Source organism: Anguilla rostrata, chromosome 16 (assembly GCF_018555375.3).
Source record: "Anguilla rostrata isolate EN2019 chromosome 16, ASM1855537v3, whole genome shotgun sequence".
NCBI lineage: Eukaryota > Metazoa > Chordata > Actinopteri > Anguilliformes > Anguillidae > Anguilla > Anguilla rostrata.
In genome coordinates this window covers 23,806,166-23,828,083 of record NC_057948.1, presented here as the reverse complement: position 1 = coordinate 23,828,083, position 21,918 = coordinate 23,806,166, and the positions used below count along the sequence as shown (strand labels likewise).

At 41.8% G+C, this 21,918-nt stretch overlaps 1 protein-coding gene across 2 annotated transcripts; it reads right to left on the bottom strand.

Annotated features, from left to right (window-relative positions):
- Window positions 1-242: 242 nt before the first annotated feature.
- Window positions 243-10,208, bottom strand: LOC135242565 (myelin expression factor 2-like). 2 transcript variants are annotated; one of them, XM_064313697.1, is made up of 18 exons: window positions 10,005-10,208; window positions 8,986-9,194; window positions 8,168-8,220; window positions 7,121-7,128; window positions 6,931-7,024; window positions 6,619-6,810; window positions 6,149-6,302; window positions 5,421-5,470; window positions 4,914-4,974; window positions 4,666-4,767; window positions 3,939-3,980; window positions 3,619-3,714; window positions 2,494-2,574; window positions 2,070-2,153; window positions 1,775-1,837; window positions 1,295-1,464; window positions 1,076-1,127; window positions 243-622 (listed from the first exon to the last, which is right to left on the bottom strand). In XM_064313697.1, exons 1-18 carry the CDS (start codon window positions 10,109-10,111, stop codon window positions 459-461), a joined length of 1,782 nt encoding a protein of 593 aa, XP_064169767.1. In that variant the 5' UTR covers window positions 10,112-10,208; the 3' UTR covers window positions 243-458. The 2 variants fall into 2 exon arrangements, with proteins under 2 accessions (XP_064169767.1, XP_064169766.1); XM_064313696.1 differs by lacking the exons at window positions 1,775-1,837; window positions 8,168-8,220; window positions 8,986-9,194; window positions 10,005-10,208 and having other exon boundaries at window positions 7,121-7,988.
- Window positions 10,209-21,918: the final 11,710 nt, after the last annotated feature.

Sequence of the window (21,918 nt, the reverse complement as noted above, 5' to 3'; positions counted from 1 at the left end):
TTATCAAATCTTTCATAACTGTACAAATTGATCCCAGTGTGATCAATATAGCCAACATCCAAATAATCACAATTTTCCCCTGTCACGAGTCATTCAGTTTACAGTTACAGCAGTACACACTCATTTTACCAACACAAATGGCACTGTTGCACCAGCCTGTAGAAAGCCAATCAAAGAAAGACTAAAGAAAAATAAACTTAACACAACCTTGGACCTTACAGGAAAATAAATCAAGGATCCAGTTTAAAAAAATTAAAAAGCTTATTTATTCAAATAAACTGGTGACACACTAAAAATGGTTTACAAAAACAAAAAAGTCACGGTATACAAACTATAATCCAGTGACACAGAGACTGGTGACATCATTTCTGCCTTGACTGAGGACTCTGTGGGGTGTGAACTGTTTTTTAAAACAAAACTAAGCAGGGCCTGGGGGTGCGACATCACCGCGGCAACATTCATGCGTTGCGGTCGATGCGGACGTCCACCTCTCTCCCGTTGATCTTGGTGCCGTTCATTAGACGGCAGGCCTGCTCGGCGCTCTCCGGGGAGTCGAAGCGAACCGTGCCGCAGCCCTTGGACTTCCCGTTCTCCATTTTGATTTCCGCAAACATCACCTGACCTGGAAAACACGCAGCACAGGCCTGTCTGTACCCAACCGCAAACACTTAAATGCCAACAGTGACCATTACTTCGTGCAATGCAACAACATGGGGAAACCTTAAACAGGTAGTTCACCCAAAAATAAAGAGTTGTATTTCGGTAGAAGTAGTTCTTCAATGAAACCGTTGCATGAATAAAGCCCTGAGGATGTTTGTGTAAACTGCGCCATCACATCTGGAAAGAGACATCTCTGTCAAGTTTTTTGAATGTCAATTTTAGAGTGCCACAAGAATATGGATCCCTTGAGGTCCATTGTATCAGGGTGAGCTGCAGTGGATATGTAGAAAACATGTCAAATCTCAGAAAAACTATCCGGTTGGACAGATGGAACTCTGGGTTAGTGGAAACATTTAATTTCTCGGTGAGCTGCCCCTTTAACAAGTCATTGAGCACACATTGCAATTCATCTTACCACAGTGGCTGAACTTCTCCTTCAGTTTCTGCCATGTGAGGTCATAAGAGAGCTGAAATAAAAGGGTCAAATGAATGTGCGCCATTTGTGTGTTCCTTAAAGCTTTCACAAAATATCGCTTTCCTGTGCAACTATTCTGAAGGGCATTAGATTTTTTTACTGTTAAATATGTGAAGCAGAGAAGTAGAATAATGGAGGATACTTTGATAGGATACGTACATTTCGCACAAAGATCTGGCAGCCCCCCTTCACCGCTGATCCTCTGTCTGACATTCCGCCCCCCATGGGCCCAGGGGTGCCGCCGAAGCCCCCGAACCCACGGTTCATATCCATGGCCCCGCCCATCCGGTCAAAGCCAGAGCTCATGCCCATGTTTCCCATTCCACCACCTGACCAAGGAAAGGGCACAATTCAGAACGGCACAGACAGCAGGAGCCACTTCCAGACACCACCCCCCCACACCCCCATCCGCACCTGGCACGGCCCAGCTGAGCCTGCGGGCCCATGGCAGACTCCAGCTGCCCCCCCACCCCCGTCACACGGGCATTGCTGAGGGAGGGGGGGGAGCAGGAAGGGGCACATACATTGTTCAATCATTCAAAATTCTGGCACAGAACAGGAGCCATTGAGCTGGTCCCTCCAGCAGCTGAGGGAGATGTTAGCGGATGTGCATTGATGGCAAAAGTGATGATCGTGTACCTAATCCAGATCCTTTGGGGCCCATGCCAGCATTACCCATGCCTCCAAATCCGCCCATTCCACCTGACAAAGAGAATTCAGCTGCAGTCAGCCAACCAGCCGGCACAGCCAACCATCTAATACAGTCACATTTTGGAGGTAGCTCAAATCAGGAGAAACTCCTGCATTTTTGGAATTCAGATTTGTAGGCTTGTTTTTGGTAATGGATGATGCATGTGATTGACAGCCATGCAAGCACACACATACATGCGCACGCACGCGCGTGCACACACACACAGGCCTGGAGTGTTCTTACCCATTCCTCCAAAAGAGTCCCCAAATCCACGGCCCATAGTCATGTCATTTCTCCCAAAGTCAGCCATTCCTGAGCGATACATATCTAGGGAAACAAAAACAACATGAAATGAAAAGAATATACTGCTACAAAGTATTTACAAATATTGCATTAGTATACTTCAATGTGGAAATGTGTAGCTTTGTTTGGCCGGCAGGCCTGCCTCCCTATTGGAGAATCTTCAACAAGCACAATTCCATTCAGCCACTCACAAATGCGTCAATTCACTTTTTCAGCCTTGCATCCATCCACCCCCAGCTTTCTCCACTCTAAACCGCACTCAGGGTATTAACCCATTCTACAAGCAGGAGACCAAATGGGGTGCGGCTCCCCCCCCGCCCCCGCCCGCCCAATCACAACAGAAGAGAGTGATTTGGCACAGTACCTCCCACATTGCCACCCATGCCTGCGCCCAGACCCATTCCGCCCATTCCAGCTCCGGGGTTTCCTCTGAAGTCATCCATTCCTGTGAGGGTAGAGACAAGTCAGCATCCTGAGACAAGCTCTCCTCACCAACAATTGGGCTGCTATATTTGTGAATGTGTCATGAGCGTATTACTGTGCCCAGATATATTTTTGTTCCATTTGTATCCTTACATACAATCAGATAAGTGTTAACCCCCAAATCGGCAGACATTTTGGAATATCTCTAGACCCCTATATCTGTTAAACTATGCATGATGCCATGTCTAAATTTCAGTTTCTCATAAGTGAGGATAATTAAAACATAAGCCTGTAAAACGCCTAAATCCTGGCTGAATGTTAATGGAGATCCATCAGTGTTACTCTCAGGAATACAAAACAATTAAAATTCACCTGATTTACATGAGTAATAATAGTACCAGACCAGGCTAACAGTGATTATTCATGCAACATGACTAACACACAAAAGCAAAATGACGATGCTAGGCCAAGAACCAACCAAGGGACACCAGTTTTCATAATCATCAACAGACCAGTCCATTTTCAATGGACTGCACTGAATATTTCCATACACTTCACTAGCATATGAAGCAGCAGTGTAGCATGGGGCACCACCAGTAAAAGTGTGGTGTTTAGGGTAAATGCATACAAATAATTATAAAATTGAAAACGTAAAGCAAGCTGTCCAAGTCGCCCTAGATAAGTGTCTGCCAAATTTCTAAAGGCAAAACCATAAAGTAATTCAGTAATTCTGGACTGGAGGCCAGGCTTCCAATTAGCCTACTGTTCCGAAGCAAAACTAATAAAGGACCCTTGTAGGACTACAGCACAGAACCCTCATCCTGCACATTAATAGGCTGTCCAGTTAGAGTAAGGGTCTGATTGGTTGTTCAACAAATCATTCAAATTGTTCAAAGCTTGACTTGCAAGGGCAGAACCAAGCATAGTCAATGATGTTTTTCTACAGAACGTCTTCAATTACGCCACACGAGTGCACGATTGACAGCAGAGGACGCCTGCACCCACTGTGAGACTGGCGACGGCTCACTGCATGGGCGTGAAGAGACCGCGCTGGATTCACCATTACCTCCCATCCTGCCCATGGGGGCCATGTCTCTGCCACCAAATCCTCCCATGTTGCCCATGCCATCCATGCCACCATAACCACCGCCGCCGCCCATTCCTGGCACCAGAGGGAGAGAGAAGCGCCAGTGGGTCAGTCTTTCACCACGGTACGCTTTCCCGAGAGTTTGCCTCCACGTACAAGGCATTTAGAGAGAAGCAGATTTTGACCAGCCTGCACCGAATCTCCATTCAAACAAATGCCAAAATATAAACACATCTGTACAATACAGTTACAGCTGCAAGCGTGCAAGAACCAAAGGGACAGAAAGATCAGGAACTAACCTCCCATTCGCCCCATTCCTCCAAATCCAGGCCCATCCATACCTGTAAACAGAACCAGCAGTTTCAGTACACAGCAGTGCATTCCTCCCCCATTAAAGGAGACTCATGTTCTCAGCAAATATTCCTGAACCAGCCAAGGGTTAAAATCAAATTGTTTAGGATACCAAGAAGCATTTGAGACATTAGTGTTGAATTTAGGCTGAATAAAGAAAATAATTTCAAAAAGGTAGCCAACATCAGGTCACAATACATCAGGAAATATCTTGAAATATACTTGGCTGAAATATACACTTCCTGAATAGTACGTTTTATTCATTCAAGTAAACATACTACCCAAATTTCAACTTACATTTAAAACTTCCTTATGTAACTCCTTATGACAACACACACACACTGGCAGTTTTTAGCCATTTGTGGACTGTTATTGCACACATTTGACACCAGCAGGGTGTACAGTAGTTACTAAGTAGGCTAATTCAGAGCTCCTCAAGGCCTCTTGGGGACCAATTCCCCAGCAAGGAGATGGGACTACATATAGAAAACAAATACCCGCTTCTTAAAATCTCACAGATACTCCCTCTCCTCCAGCCCCAACAGGGAAAACGGGGATTTCTGCTGGTGCTCACATCCTCCTGCCATAGTGAGCACTCCAAAGGGATCACACCTATCATGAGATTGGCCAGCCCTACCCGGGAGAACATTACGAATAATCAGCCTTTTCACTGACCTCCAGGGCCCATGTTGCCCATGGCTCCACCCCCACTCATTCGGTTTGCGTTGATTGGCTGCCCTCCTGGCCCCAGCCCCATTCCAATTCCACCGAGACCCCCTGCAAAAGGATAAGAGCATGTATTTGTCTTCTGCACATACTTCAGCACCAAACAGCCAGCCTTATTTTGCCAAAGGCCACAGTCTGTTATGGCCACAGGCCAGAGGTATTCAGGCTGAGACAGGAAAGACAGGTGTGGGACTCACTTGGCAACTGAGGCGCTTTCTCGACCGGCCGGAAATCATCCGGGGGAATGGACTTGTCATCCTGCAGGGACACGGACGTGTCACGGAACAAGAAACCACCAAAGGGCTACCAACACAACTTAGCGCCTACTAAGACAACCCCACCTGATCACTGCCTTTTTTTTTTACACTCTGCAGGTACGACTGGGGTGCCGCTGTTATTTCGGGTGACTAAATTGGGACAGTCAGTGAGTGTGTTTCCATGTACTCTGAGCCACAGCCAAGTAGTAGATTAGATCTCACTGCATTGCGCGTTCGTCTTAAACAGATTCTTCCTTTTTGTTTCCAACACATCATTTGCTATTAATGTCAGCAATCGCTAACAGCAGAAGGTGGAATGCAGGTGTGTAAATTAGACACTGTGCAAACCAGCTGCTGTACTGGGCACCTTCAAATGCAATAATCTGAGGATGTAACAAATCAGCACGTTGACGTCAACACGCAGAATAGAGGTGTGAAAATCCTTACCATCTTAACATGCATGGGTCGGTCAAAGAGCATCTGTCCGTTGAACATAGCTTAGAATCACAGTCAAGGAAGCAAAGTGGACCACATTCAGGAAGAGGCAGTTTCTCACATCTCAGACAACTTAAATGCCATGCAGTGGCACCTGTGGACTGATGAGGCTCATGATCACAAACAGCAGACACTAGCATTTCACACAGCCTCTGAAGCACGGTTACAGAATCAGGTATTATTAAAGAGGAAAAGAAAGGTAATAAACCATATGGTGGCAAAGACCATTATTGCACTCGATAATTATTGTTGTGGTATATCATCCCGCCTTAGCAGACACCGAAATAATTCCTGCCCCCATGCTCCATCACGTTTCACCTGACCACCCTGATCAAGGCCCTGGGGACACCACCAGAGTCTGAGCTTCCTAAAAGAACAGAGCCACGTTGGGCAATCAACAACCTGTTTTAAACCAATCAGAATACCTTTCCCCACAGCAGAATTCAATCATTAGTTCAAATCAGTGAGTCACTGTGAGCATGCTAGCTCTTCCCATTTTTTGTTTCAAAAAGCCTCATCAATCTAGGAGAGACCCTAACCATCCATCACCCCTTTGTAGCAGACTGTCACTGTACAGCTATACACAAAACAAAACAAGACATCATTTTGGCCATGCACTTCCAAGAGCTCATCTGCCTGGCCTCTGAAGGAACGTCTCATGACTGCGCCATGAAGGATACAGATGGCCTGCACAGCCTCCAGGGCCTGATCGAACGTGACCGTGCCCATCCCTCGGCTCTTTCCGTCTTTGTCCGCTTTGATATCGGCCCGTTTGACCGTCCCGGCCATGGAGAACACCTCCTTCAGCTTCCTCCAGCCCACTTTAAAATCCAGCTGAGAAGAAAAGATTGGGGGGGAAGGTCCTGAATGTTAAATCATTGTTAGCATCAAAAAAAATATGGGGGGTGGGGGGGAAGGACAGGTACTGCCTTCAACCAAAATGGAAGTTAGCAACTTAGCTACCAGTCTTCTTTCTTCTTGCATTTATACATATTTCATGGTCATGAGGATCACAAATGGTGATCTCAGCTTTAGGCGCAATGCAACAGTTTTGTGTAAAGCAGGAAGTACCTATTCCTACAGGTCCTTTTCCTCTGGTAAATAAACACATCAAACACGTTTCCTCTAAACACAGGGCCTGCAAACTCACATTGGCCACGAACACGGTGGTGCCGAGCCGCCCAGCCTGCAGAGAGCTGATGATCTCAGGAGGGATGTTGGGATTGTTGGCGATGGAAGGAGGCAGGCTCATCACACCTGGACCACCATCCTGGCCCCGGCCTCCCGGGAACATTCCTCCTGAGCGCTGCAGGATCCTCCGAGCATGCTCACCATCGGGGTCCTGGAACACACACACGTACACACACACAAAAACAGTAAGGATTACCTCCCTGAAAATATTACACACTAATATATTGCATACTGATTTTTAGGAGTGCCTGCACCTCTCATGGCAACTCACCTCCTTGATGTTTAGTGGCCGGCCATTCAGATCATGCTTGTTCATCACCTCCATGGCTTTCTTCACAAATTCCTCATCTTTGAACTCCACCACACTGGACCAAGGGAAATGCGTTCTTTAACACCGGAACACCAGATCACGTAACCATTTGTCTAAAAACGGTTTAAGACCAGGATGGAAAAATACATACCCACAGCCCTGCAGGAACATCATGAGGAGACCAGGAGCACACCAACATCAAGAGACAAATGTAGAGCACAGGTGGTTAGCATCTCAAGATCCTTTGAATTCAAGCATTTCCAGCTGACTCATGCCAACTCAGGTCAATAAAACATAAGACTCTATTGTCGGAAATCTGCAACGATCATGGTGAGAAACTTTAAAGCAGTTGCAAATATTATATTGTTCAGATCTTTGGCCATCTCCAGGTTCAGAAAAGGCCAACAGCATTGTGCAGAATGAACACACATAGGATTTGGAGTGGAGTGGAGGGAAAACTTTTATATATACTAAACAATGATACCACCTTGATTTTATGAAGTTAAGGTTATTAATTTACTAACATTTTACTTAAATGCAAAAATGTGCAATGAAACACATTTTGTAGGGGAAAATAAACATTTCTTATTGTTTGAGGTAGGTGAACACAAATGTCAGTAAAAAACAGATTTTTTAAATTGCAAACAATTGTAAGTAATAACAGTTTTGTGAGTTTTCCTGATGTTCATGTTATGTGCAACATTATAAGGATGCATTCATTTTGCAGACCCAGTGGTTCTAGATTGAGAAGATTGACAGTCTCCCAGAGAACAGTGAACAGTGCCATTCACATACCTTCTGCTGATCAAATCTACATGCAAGATTTTTTAATGGTCAATGCCAATATATGGAACAAATCCTGAACAAAAAAAAAAGTCCACTGTGCATTTCCTTTGATTAATTAAAACAGCCAAACAGATCCACCAATTGAAACCTACCACAAAAATACAATATTTCCATCAAGGAAATTTTATCTTTTTTAATGTTTTCCAAAAATCACAGAAATATTCAACAAACCACCCATGTCAAAAAGGTCAATCTACAACCAACAGAAACTGGCTCTAGTCACAAACTGTCTCAAGTTTACCAGCAGTTCAAAAACAGCCAGGAATTTAGTTACCTGGTAAAACAATTGGTAAAACGAGAAGCACAGAGGACATTTAACACCTCTGCACCAAGTCGTCCAAATATCACTTACCCTGGACTTTCCTTCAGCATCCTTAAAGAGCTCCACGTATGTAACCTCACCGACTACATGAGACATACAAAGGGAAAATACCAAAAGAAACAACAGCGTTTAAAAGGCCAGTTTTCTCTCCAATGTTTCCCCTTGGTGCAAACACTACAGAGGAAAACCCCATTATTTCAGAAGTCCAATCAATCCACAGCCAACATTCCACCAGGCAAAACCATGCCCCTCTCTTCATTGACTGGCATATCCATCCACCACAGACAGAGAAAATGCAGCTGCGTAGAGCCTTGGACATAAAAAGAACTTCAGTGTATGGAACATATCATTAAACAAGTTTCCAAAACCATACAACTTAGCTGTTTTAAGGTGACCATCCACCCCATAACATTTTCAAGAACACACATTTCTATTGAAGCTGAATTCCAATAGTATTTTTTCAGGGGAAAAAAACAAGCTTGTGTCACCTTACAAAAGGTACAATTAAAACAAGACTGCAATACATCAACACTGAGTGGTTACATTGTGGAGCTAAGCAATACTACAAACAAACCTTTAAGTAAAATACCATACAAAGCTTTGAAAAATGCAGGTACACACATTCCTGTCAAGATTTCCTACCAAGAGAGAATAGAAACACAGACAATTGCCGAGTTTTAAATGAAGAAAAATCCAATAAGACAGCTACAGTAAATATCTGACAAAACAGTCTCTTTAAAACCTAATCAGTGTCAAAGCCCACCTTCCAGAGAATATTCTCCCAACACCATAGAAATATGCACTTGAGGGGGAATTTGTCTGGAATCTTCATCCCCCTATTACTTTACCTTTCTCTCTCATAAGATCTTTGATGGCCTGCCACTTCATATCATATGGGATATTGCTGATAAACACTCGGTTTCTGTGGTTGCTCTTCTTGTCGGCAGCATGCTTGTCTTTGGAGTAGGGCTGAAACCTGTTCGACTTCTTGTTACCACCAGATGTCTTTTCCTTCAGTTCCAACTTCTCCGTTGAAGCTTCGTCAGAATCACTGGGGCTAAGAAAAACAGCGTGTGAGATTTTAGAGTAACGTTGTGGACATACTGTACTTAATGACAACAACGCCGCACTCATCTTAGGTAGCTACCAGAATTGTTTCATGTTAATGCTAGCCAATAACCCAAAAGGCCCTACATTGCGTTGCCGGTAGCAATCTGTCCAGCAACTTCGTACCTGACAGGTATGACAAATAACTACCAGGCTACTTGGGCCAAATTGCCATGGGTTACCCAACAATACAGACAACGACGCCGAGTCGGCAAGACTGTCGCCTACAAAGCTTCATGCTAGCTTTAGCCTAGCATTTGATGAAGATAAACGCTAACAAATCAACAATCAACCCAAAGAGCCTGCCGGTACGATTTCTATGACTAATCTCACCAATTCATCAAGCAAAATCAAGTCAAAATATATGTAGCAAGCCAGAAAGTTTCTTAATCGGCCTAAAAACTTTGCTGACGAGATACAAGCTATCCATTGTCTCTGGAACTGCATTGTTTCGACAACCCATTGATCGCTTGTGGCTAACTAGCGCTTTAGCTAACAAAACACACGAATGAACTAGCCAGCCAGTTCGTTAGACGAATTAACCGTCACAAATTCCCCACGTTATAGTCAGATAACGAACAAAACGCATTTTATTACACAATACAAAAAATATCGAGGTGTTCGTAGCCGGCATTTCGAAGGTATGCTACCACTAATATCAGCTAGCTAGTATGAGTGGCTATTCCAGTCTCCATCTTAGGTAGCAGCAAGCTATCCGACTACGAAAAACCCAAAATATAGAGCTTTCTAGATAAGCTACATTTTCTCGCCATTTGTGGTCTCCGGCACCGGTTCGTTTTCGGCCTCAGTGGTCGTACTGGTTTCTTCTTGTTTGTCTTCAGCCTCCAGAATAAGATCAGCCATCATTCTAGCTTTTGAATGAATCACAAAATGCCCCTCAGATTCCTAACTGCGCAATTCAAATCGGCAGCAGTCGCTCGGCAGTTCCTATCGCGAGAATTTGCAGGACTTGAACGCGCTGTATCCAACTAGATATACACTTACTAGATCGACACAGGTAAGCAGGGCACCTCCCATTTTAAGATTTACGTCTTGAATAAATTATCACGAAACATGTTACCTTACATAGTGTCTGCTTGTATACATGTAACAAATATCTATACCAATACTAATACAGCCACTTGTATTTTAACTGACTTTTCTTGATCCCGTTTGCTTTCTACGAGAGTTCCTATCCAATTATTGTATATCTATAGTGGTTTTGTAAACCGGACAGACACATCTAGCTAGAGATTAAGCTACTCGAAATGATTAACTTTACTGGAGTTCCTTAACAGCTGTGTATAAAACACAAACTATGAACAATGTTAATTTTGCATCCAAATGCACACACGGGATTCACTGGTTTGCAGTCAAATACAGTTAATTAATTAATTAGATTAAATTAGATTAGATTAGATTAGATTGGGGCAGTCGAAATTACTCGAAATTTTAATGTTATTTAGTATTCGTGGTAAAACTTTGACCCGCTAGTACTTTCATTCGTTGTGTCATTTTCCATTCGCAACATTGTCACGTGCAAACACATGACAATTTTGCTAATTAAAGTCAAATCTCTGTCTTTACCCTTGACATGGAAACCCACATTAAATATTTGAGGCTTTACTTTAGCAGTTATGGTAATTTAGGTAGCTTCCTTACTCTGTACAGTAACTTTAAGGAAGGTTGTTGTAGTAAATAGAAATACTTTATAATGCCTTCCTAGTTTCAAATCCTCGTGCATGACAGTAAGCAGACCAACAATATTTGTGACCTTGTGCCATATCATCAGTGATAACGAAGTTACTGGCAAGAGACAGCTGATATAAATGGACTGCATTTATATAGCGCTTTTATCCAAAGCGCTTTACAATTGATGCCTCTCATTCGCCAGAGCAGTTAGGGGTTAGGTGTCTTGCTCAACGACACTTCGACACGCCCAGGGCGGGGTTTGAACCGGCAACCCTCCGACTGCCAGATAATCGGTCTTACCTCCTGAGCTATGTCACCCCTATAAAACCTTCTGCACACCATTGGCCTTCCAGCAGTGAAAAGAACCTTGCAAGATATTCAGGTTCCCACTGTCACCTAGATAACACACAAGAATATGTAATATAATAGGCCCTGTATCAAATTTTGTATTACCCAACTAACACCATCAAATTGCGAAGCCATCAGCCAAATGGCCCCAACTAAAGAAAGACAGCCTTTAGGGGGGAAATGGATGCCTCAGAACAGCACTATTTTTGGGGTCCTGTACATTGGGTTTTGAGTAATCTTAATTTGCTTTCTGAGTCAGAATCTTTCACTCAAAAGTTGAATTATTTGCCATGAATGTTTCCAACAGAACATTCTTGTTTTGTTTTTTGAGTTTCTTTTAGATTGAACTATTCACAATCCCTGTAAAAGTTGAGGAAGATGAGATAAGATAAATCATCTGAAGGGATCCAAACGTATTCCCTGTCATGCAGTGATTTAGGAGCTGGAATGGTAACCATGAGTTTATTGGTTTTAAACCCTGGCTGTACTACTGAGGAAGGCACTTAATATTAATATCTCAACTGTACATCCTGTTTGTAAACTAAGTGTAAACTCCAGTGAATTATGGGCTGTGTAAACATACAGTTTTATTTACCCAGGTGAGTCAGACTGAGATAGAAGTCTCTTTTGCAAGGAAGACCCCCACCCCGGTTTAATTTCATTTAATTGTGTATCTGATTTAATTATTTCTCAGCACAATTAAATCAGATACACCAATTAACAGGGATAACCTGAATAAATAACTATCAATTGGCAAACCCATCCTTTCCCATAGAGAACATTATGGAGTCAATATATGTTTCAATTAATTTAAAATAATGGGGAAAAAAATACATTTTCACTGTGCAATAAATATAAGTGAAATCTTATCTCAAAAATGAAAAAGCAAAAAAGGAAGGAATAAAGTCATTTGAACTTGTATTGATTCAAAGTAACATTGTTTGCAAGAACTCAGTTTTACATGTGAAATATGATTTTTTTTTAAAGCCATTGCAGGGATGGGGGACTCTTACAGTATCTTTAATGTTTAATCAGTTACAGGTTTATTACTGTTAATATCAATTTTATATTCAAGTCAACGTTTATTACATTCAATGTAGATGTAACTCTATTATTTTGCACTAATTATTAACAAATTATTAACTGATTATTTTATTAAAATGTATTATTTCGGCCATCACAATCATCAGAGGTCAGCTCCTTATCTTTGTTAATAATTCAGTCTCTTATCTCCTCCCGTAAGTTCCGAGAATCAAGGCTTTGGGTAGATTGTAGTGATGTCCTTTGAACAACAAATTATGGCTTTTATAATGGGTCAAACACCAATGGACCTAAATGACAGTTAAATCTGCCTGACTGTTCTTAAATCTGATCCGATCTTAAAAGCAATAAATCAAAGAAACCAATCTCTTTTCACCTGTATTAACATTATGTAAGAATAATAAAATACCAGTGCGAAGACTGGTGCTATCATGGCTGGATCAGATGGCCGACTACCCTTTTTCTCTTGCTGATGAGCAATTTCAATTACTGGGCACTCATATTTACTCAGAGAACTCCATATCCTTATAAGACCTGGAAATTCATTTTTTGTCCACTGTGGGGGACATAAGTTTCTAGTCTTAATCTCAAGAACCATTTATTCTACTATGCTAAAACCTATACTACAAGGGATGTTCAATAAATATAAAGTAATATTTTTGAAAATACTTTCACTGCAACATGTTTTTGTCAGAAAAGACAGAGTTCAAGTGTAAATTCGGGCAGATGTGTTTGCCTCACACAAACCTATACTGTGAAACATCAGCAGTTTGTTTCATAACAAGCATAGGTGGAAAGTCCAAAGGTTTGAAAGTAAAAGTCCTGCCATGTGTTTCTTCCAACCATGAACTCAGCCAGCTGATTTCACAAATTAGTTCTACCTACTGACTGAAGAATTGTGCTAATTAGCAAACCCCGGCTATTGGAACAAAGTACTGGAGAGGAATTTTACTTTCTGAACCTGGATTTTCCAACTCAAGATGAAGAAATACAACATGAAGAAGAAAAAGGATGAAGAAGTCCGAATTAGAAGGACAAATTCAGAAACTGGTGTTAAATTTGGACATTTAGCAGACACATATCTAGATGGATTTATACAGTTTAAGTTCATTTGGCATACATTACATTTATATAGCAAGATTACGGATGTAATGCAGGTTAAGTGCCTTGCTCAATGGCACAATGCCAGTGCCCCAGCTGGGAATCTAACCAACAATACCATCTTGTAATTGCAAACCCACTATCCAACCATTATGCATGCATTGCCATCCTGTTTTTTTTTTATACAATGATCCAATGTCTGTTTATGTGACCTATTAATAAAGGATTAAAAAACAGCCTGTATTTAACTTAAAGACTGGGCAAGGGCTGGGTGTATATTTCTATTCTGTGCACAAACATATATGTACCTCCTTGTGTCATCTCTAACGCGCAAAATAAATAAATAAATAAGACCAGAGCCAGCCATCTGGGCAACTAAAATAAATCAATTCAGAGACAGAGAGTCGTTTTGGAAATAACCAAATAAAGAGGAGTGTTTGGTTAGGAGGACTCACATTGCATGCTGCAGCCATGACTCCGCTAGTCCAACTGAAGCCGGGGACAGAGAATGGATGGACCCGGAGAAGCGAGCAAGTGTCAGTCGTACGGAGTGCGGAAAGCGCGTGTTTTTGGAAAGATGTGCGTAGAGGCTGAATGATAATGAGGCAACCAGCAAGAAGCCGCGCATCTCTTAGAAATACCATTGGAGATTGCTGGTCCCGAAGCAACCGGTGAGTTGGGCGAGCGCGTTACTGTAGGTTAAAATATAGAGTCAGTCTCTTTTTAATTTTTTTTTTAAATCACTGAAGCTGAGCTCTTCGGAAGTCAACGCACAATTACAAACATAAAGGGGGACTATTCTTCTGCAGCTAATTGAGAGTGGCTATGGGTGGATCAGCGCTGTGCCGTCTGAATTTCGGCAAGCGGAGGAAGGAGAGCGCTCGTGCGGCATCGCGAGCAACAGGTTTGTGGAAATGAGGCCAAAATGAAGGTGAGCCGTTCCAACCCTCGCAACCAGACCAGATCATCAGTAAACATCATAAACGCAGCATCCGTCTCCGTCTGTTGGCACTTGCTTCATTCCTCAGCGCCTGCTGACTGCGGGCGGGCTGTGTCCTGGCTCGTAAGGCGAGGTTTATGGCGAAAATAAACAAAATTCCTCATGAACGTATGATTTTATGTGATGACATTTTTTTAATGAGGCACTGCCGCTCGCGTTCACTGATTGCTGCTGTGTCACAGCCTTGTTGACGAAAATATAGTACCGGCTGCTGCCGGGGCTGCTGCTTTCGAGCAACAGGTAAGATTAATCTGTTTTTCATAATATTCCTGTTATTACATTGTATACTTAGTCATAAATGTTAGACATTTTTGGGGGGCATTGGTGGGTGTTTATGGTGTTATTCAATTAAAAAGGGCAGCAGTGTGCAAATAAGCTTAAGGCATTTTTGGGTTAAGTTGTACAGCACACACCATCACGGTTTGCATTTTTGTTGGTTTCTTCTGTGCTTATTATAATATTGGTTTTGATATTCTAATACAGATTCCATCTGGAGAGTGTCATTACAGATGTCTGTGGAATAAAGAATCCCATTACCTTAAAATTATACTCCACTGTCATTCACGCCTGTGAAGGGTCCCCAGGCCAGGTTTGGTCCAGTGCAGGGCCTGTTCTGTTCTGCAGATGAAAACGACATTTTTAAGCAATTTAAGCAAATTTTCAATGCGTTTTATAATTGTTGAAAAAACAGCATATCAGCCTATTTAAATGTGCATGAAATCTCTAATGCCTGACACTGGTTAGAAGCACAATAGATGATGATGACAATGAAGATGGTGATGATGATGATATTATTTATAATAATAATAATAATAATAATAATATTTATTATTATTAGTAGTAGTAGTAGTAGTTTCCTGTTTGAGCTGTCAATTACCAGCAATGTTAGAGTGACACTTCATGACCCCAAAAATGGGTGGAGCCACCATGTGTTATAAGCAATTCACAGATCTGAACCAATCACTTTGACTTGCTGCGCAGATCCAATTGATTGGTTTATAGTCAGTTGATCAATTGGAGACTGTAGCTCCACCAATTATGGAGCTTGTGAAGGTGCACTCTCACATAAGCAGCACTGGGTCATCTTTCATTTCTCTTTTTAATTGGTCAGGCTGGCCGTGGCCCCGCCCAAACACTGACCATTGTCACGGAGAGATGAGGCCCGCTGCTCATCATGTGTAGCATCCACTTCAACCACTCCCTCGCTGCCATGAACGGGAATGAGCTGATGGCTCACTCCCTGTCCCTGGAGCAGAAGACGGCCTTTGCCTTTGTGGGGATGCTGCTTGTATTCCTGGCGCTGCTCATCATCAGGTGCTTCCGGATTCTTCTGGACCCCTACAGCAGCATGCCATCCTCTACCTGGGCTGATGGGGTGGAAGGGCTGGAGAAAGGAACATTTGAGTATGCCCTCACCTAAACTGCATGCCCCACCCCATAAAATCAAACAACTCGGGACATGTGGCCTTTCTCCTCTGTCACATTCTGCAGAAAGGGAAAAAAGGACATTTTATTTGACAGTATGTTGCTGCAAGCCTACTAGCTGTTTACCTGTGAAAAGGTGTCAACGCTGTTCTGGGACCCACCTGGTTTGTTCAGCTGACAAAAGATCACATGGACCAAGAGATGGATACAAGTCTCAGGGAAAAAGTGGATTCCATCCTCAAACTCATAATTCATAAAACAGAAAAGTGGTGTGTGTGTCTGAAACAAGACATTGGGGCACTGAGCCTGTTGCAGTTATTCTTTGATCATGCAAAGCTTCGCCATTTTACATTTGAACACATGCAGTGGATATTAATGTTTTGTATTCAAGACAAGCAGTGTTTTACCCAACATAACTTTCACATGTTCTCAGATGTTTTCCAGTATTTAAAGGTTTCAGTGTAGAAGTTCTAGTTATGCTGTCCAAGTAGAAACAAGAGTGCAAACTTTCATAGAACATGTTGGGCTAGCATTCGTTATCAGTAACTCACTGATTTGACCCAATCACCGTGTTCAGTTATAGAAAGGCAAGACTTTTTTTAGTGGTTCATATGTTTCAGTGATTGAATCAGTGACAGTAGCTCCACCTATCATGGAGTTCAGGAAGTATCTCTTCTCAGTTAATGTTTTTTTTTGTCAAAACACATTGGTGAGTCAATTGGCTTCGCAAGCAAGCAGAAGGCAAACATGTCAACAGTAGTACTATAAATTCAGTTGTACTATGCCCTGTATTTCAGTAACACAAATACGACTGTGGACATTTGATTGTTTTTAAAAAGCCAACATTGCTGTTGATTATCCATGTGAAAAAGTAAAGATTTATGGGAGTTTTCCACCCTCACTGCCAGAAATACGTGCCCTATGAGAAACTGGCTGTTTTTGCAGTCTGCTCGACACAGATGCAGCTCTTGCCACAGCAAAATGGGCCCTCGTTCAATCAAGGGACTAAATGGGTTTATGAATCTTAATTCATAATAGGAGATTAAAAAACAAAGGCACACAGATGCCAGGATGCTCTGTCATCTCCACACAGGACAGTTTGGTATGAAGGAATATTTGTCATCACTACAAAAGATAAAGGAAAGGTGAGCAAGATATCTGTCAGTTTCCCATTGGTTTGTCCCCTCCCGTTCTCTGCCAGTAAGAGCAGAGCAGGGATGCCTTGTTTGAGGGTTGCAATGTAGCGCATTTCAAGTGTTCCCTAGTGCTGTGAATTTGCCTTACGGTAACCATGAATTGGTTAATGTGCCTTCGTTTAGAAACTCTCCAGTACTTTTTCATGAGTTTTTGCGTGTGTCTTCGTATATTTGTGTGTGTGTGTGTGTGCGTGCATGTCTGTCTGTCTGTGAGAATATATATGTGTATGGGTATGTCTTTGAGTGAATAAGCGATTGTGTGCGCCTGTGAGTGTATGTACGTGTGGGTATATTTTGTGGAGTGTTCGTGTATTTATGTAAGAGGGTATGTGTGTTTGTGAGCGCATGTGGGTATGGTTATGTGTGTGTGAGAGAGTGCATGTGTGACTGTATATGTATGTGCAGAAGAGACTATGTGCGCATGTGGGTATGGTTATGTGTGCATAAGAGAGTGCGCGTGTGATTGTATGTGTATGTGCAGAAGAGACTATATGTGTGTGCATGTGTCATTTATGTTCCCCTACAGTCACGCCTCTCTCTGCTGGGATGGGGAGTCATGGATTTGTTCCCACTCCTAATAAAATGTGTCCATTCCCTTTGAAATGTTTCACCCGCTGCTTGGCTGTTTCTTCAGGGCCCAAATGTCAGAATAACACCACATGAGCACAGGAGGGCTGACAATTCAAAGATGAAAAGAGCTGTTTAGTTTCACTTGTGCATCTCAAACAATGAGATATTTCAGCAGAGAAAATCATAAAAGGCAGCACCATGTGCTTCTGGCCCTCTGTGAAATGGCCCTGGAATGACAATGAGAGCAGTTGAAAGTCCAGCCATGTGGCAGTATTGTTAAAGACTCATAACAAAGAGGTTGCAGATTAGCATCCCCAGTTGAGCTAGGCACTCGACCGTAATTTCCTCAGTAAAATATTAAACAATATTAATCAGGAGATGAAGGGGGGTGTTCAAACGAATTCATTGAAGGCTGGTGTTTACTCAACCTCTGCTAATTAGACCAACCATTAAACATTTTTTGTTATACAGTATGTATTTGACCCAATACTCAAGAAACACATTGACACATATTTAATGTATCTTAGGTGATGCACATGCAATGACATATATAGTGATTTGACCAATTAGATCCCCCCGAAAAAACAAGACTACCATTAAAATAACTACCCGGTATCATTGTAATTATACACAATGCCAAACACACTGCCACCTTGGCCAGACTCACTGGTTTAACAGCTTCAGAAAGCGAGCCGGAGCTCTACAGTAGCACAGCAGTCAAGGCTTTGGGCCTGTAACCAAAAGGCTGCAGGTACAAATCTAATATGGGATACGGCCATGTTACCCTCGAGTAAGGTATTTAACCTGGATTACATCAGTACGTGTGTAGTCCCGTAATATTTACAATAACTATAAGCTCTGACCTATATACCTGCTGCTATGCCAGATAACTCAGTGTGTGTCAGGAAGGTGGTCTGCATTCTAGAAAAGAACAGTAACTTTTGCTCTTTAAAAAAAAGAAAAGAAAACTAAAGTGTCAGGTTCTTGAGTGGCGTATCTGGTTAAGCCACATTTCTGGACTGTGCCAATAGCTAGCGGGACCTGGAGCAGGCGCATGCCAGGGTGGGGGCTCTGGGTGCCCGAGCACATGCTCCTTCTCCCTGATGTGCACCTTTGATTTTTTTTTTTTTAAATATATATATATATATATATATATATACTGTATATTTGTATTATTCTTGCTGTCCTTAGTTTTAATTATTTCATTTTGATAAAATTCTGCAAACAAAATCATTTGTGTTTAGACAGTGATAGTAACAGCTGTTCTTTAAAAAATATATGCTTTGTGTTTCTACAGGGCTGTGTGTGTGTGGCTGTGTGTGTGTGTGTGTGTGTGTGCCTGTGTGTTATTAAAAGGTTAAAGGTGAATGGAAGCCATCATTCTGCAGAGAATGATCTCTTGCACAATGGTTAGCAGATGAACTCTGACCCATGTTCACACCTGTTATCTCCTGTTATGGTTCATTCTCTTTGAGCTTTCCCCATGGTGTCCTTGCTTCCTGACCTACATGGGCGTCGTTCCAGCAACAGGAACATGGTAGAGCCAGCGCTGGGTGCAGCTGGACCTCTCTAAGCTGCAGGAGAAAAACAGTGGGGTCACTGGCAATGGTCTTTGAATTTTACCTGTACTTTCTTTAGCTGTTCTTTGTTTCACACGCTCACTCTCTCAGTCTCACTTACTCACGTCTCACACGCTGAATGAGCATACCTGAACCAGACTAAATAAAAGCTTGTGGAATAATAAAACCACAATCTCTAAGCCCTTAAATAAACATAGTTGTAAAACAACAAAATCTCTGACTGATTATATATATTGTGGACATATATATATATTTTTAATGGGCAAATTAGCTTTTAGGGGACACTGATTGGCCATACGGAACTTTTTTCTGTCTCTAATTTGTCTAACACATAACCTTTAAATATGTTAATCACATGTGCTAGAGAAATATATTTACTAAGCCTGTCTGTGTGTTCCTTCTTACTTATATGCATCTGTAATAAGGAAGCATTTATTTTTATAGGTGGGTTGGTGGGGGGGGGGGGGGGTGCTTTGAAGGAAAGCCTTGGCCATCCTTCCTATCAGCCATGGTCTCTTATTAACTTTAACATTTCACAGAAGTGGGATCACATGAGTGCACTCATTTCAGCCCTTCTCCCTCAGCTCTACTTTAATGACTTCACAGATCTCTTTAAAATAACAAATGTAACATGCACAGTCACATCTCCTAGAGGGATTTCATCTTGTCAAAATATTGGAGTGATAGATAAATCGATATAGTAGATAGCTAGATAGATAGATAAACAGACAGATAGATAGGTACTGGGTGTTAGAAATAAGGACAAACAGTCCCAATTTCTCACATTTTTGTGTCTGACAGCATGATTGACAGGAACAGGAACAATTTTGGGTAGGTATTTTTAGAAGGTGATATTGCATGTGGCGTTCTTTCAAACTCTGAATGTTTATACTCAGCACACTGCATTTCTTTTTCTGGTCCTCTTTTAACTATGGCCCCCTCAATGTTTCCTCTCGAGAATCAACAAATCTCTGCCAATTCACTGCTGCCATACCTAGCAAGAGGTAAAAAGGTAACTGGATCCAAAACAATGATACATTTCTAAAAATGTCTTCACAGAGCAATTTCTGGAGAACTTAATTAGTTTTTTTTCCCCAGAATGTAAGTTGGCAGATTTATCTTCAACCCACTTGTGAACCTGATATCAGACTTATACAACACTGGCACTATGGTCATTCAAAAAACACTTAAAACATCAAAAGGGGAAAATGCTATATGTCTGTGTGTAACATTATGATGCTTGCTTTTCTTTTTATTTGGGGAAAGCTTCTGTAATGCATTTTGTACAGAAAGGGACTGCATCTCAAATGTGCAATCATACACCTGCACACATTCACTGGGAACCTACTTTGATGGTAGTTCTGCATGTCACCACAGCAATGGTTGACATTTGCATGAGATTTCCGTAACAGCAGAACAGATCCTATGCACATGCAGTCTGAACCGTGAGCATAGTCACATTTACAAGTGGTGATGAGGGCGCTCATCCCAGTTGGATTAGCATTATAACTGTGAAGGGGATTGTAAACCTTGTTGGAATTGTCTCCAAATAATTTTTTTTTTCTTCTGACCACCTCCCTGTTTCATATAGGTAGTGAAATATGAGGGAATTAAGTGGAGCACAGCTAGTTTAATGATGTCACTTGTTGCTAGACTCTCGATAGAGCACCTACACTTCCAGCAATCTAAAGCCACGTATTGTGCCCTTTCAAATATGATAGATATAGCTGACTGTGTAGAACACAGGTTATTAATTATATAATCTAATTAAAAGCATAGAATTGGAGGCCCAGCAACATTCAGTAAGATCACACAAAGTTATGCAAGTTCAGGTTACAGTTGTTACCGTGACATTACTGTCTGACATGGTGAACTACAGGACAGTACTTGTAGAGATGTAAGATATTCCGTTTCTTTTCCCCAGCCCCAGCCTATGTTTTGGCTTCCCCTGTTATACTAGTCAGGCATGTGCATTTCAGCTTGTGTCCTCCTGGGTAGAAAAAAACTCTATGACCGATTGCTCAATAAATCCAAGTTCAGCTGCTGATTTTGGCAGTGAGCTCCTCAGCTCCTCAGCTGAATGTGAGGAGTTTTCTATATGTCCTCTAGAAAAGATAAGCAGCATTAGATAACACACAACTAAAAATCTGTGCAATCCCAGATTTAGATTCCATCACGCTGACATGAAAGCACTTGACCTGATACACAAATGCTTAATGAAATTATTCAACTATTAAAACATTTTAACTATGTATAAAATCTCATCCCCAACAAGATTTTACCAAACTGTTTTAAGTTGTTTTCCAGACAGTGTCTGGTGGGGGGAGACTGGCAATTTCCCAACTGTGCTGATATTATTTAGCCTTTCTTAAGCAAGATTATAGAAAAATAGGTTTTTAGACAGTTAAATTACTTTCTCAGTAAAAAATACCATTCTTGAGAAATTTCCGTTTGGCTTCTGGTCAAACCCCAGTGCTGAAATTGGTAATCAATGATATTCCACTGTGTACAAATGTGTGCCTATTCCTGTTCTGTTAGAACTCAGTACTGCATTTGACACTCTGGATAATACTTTGATACACTTACTTTAAAAAATGGGAAGGACTCTCATGAGCAGATCTGAAATGGTTTTATTTATATCTGACAGGAAGAAATGTTTTTGTTGCCCTGGGGATTTCTGTATCAGAAAAACAAGTATTAACTATGTTATTCCTCAGGAGG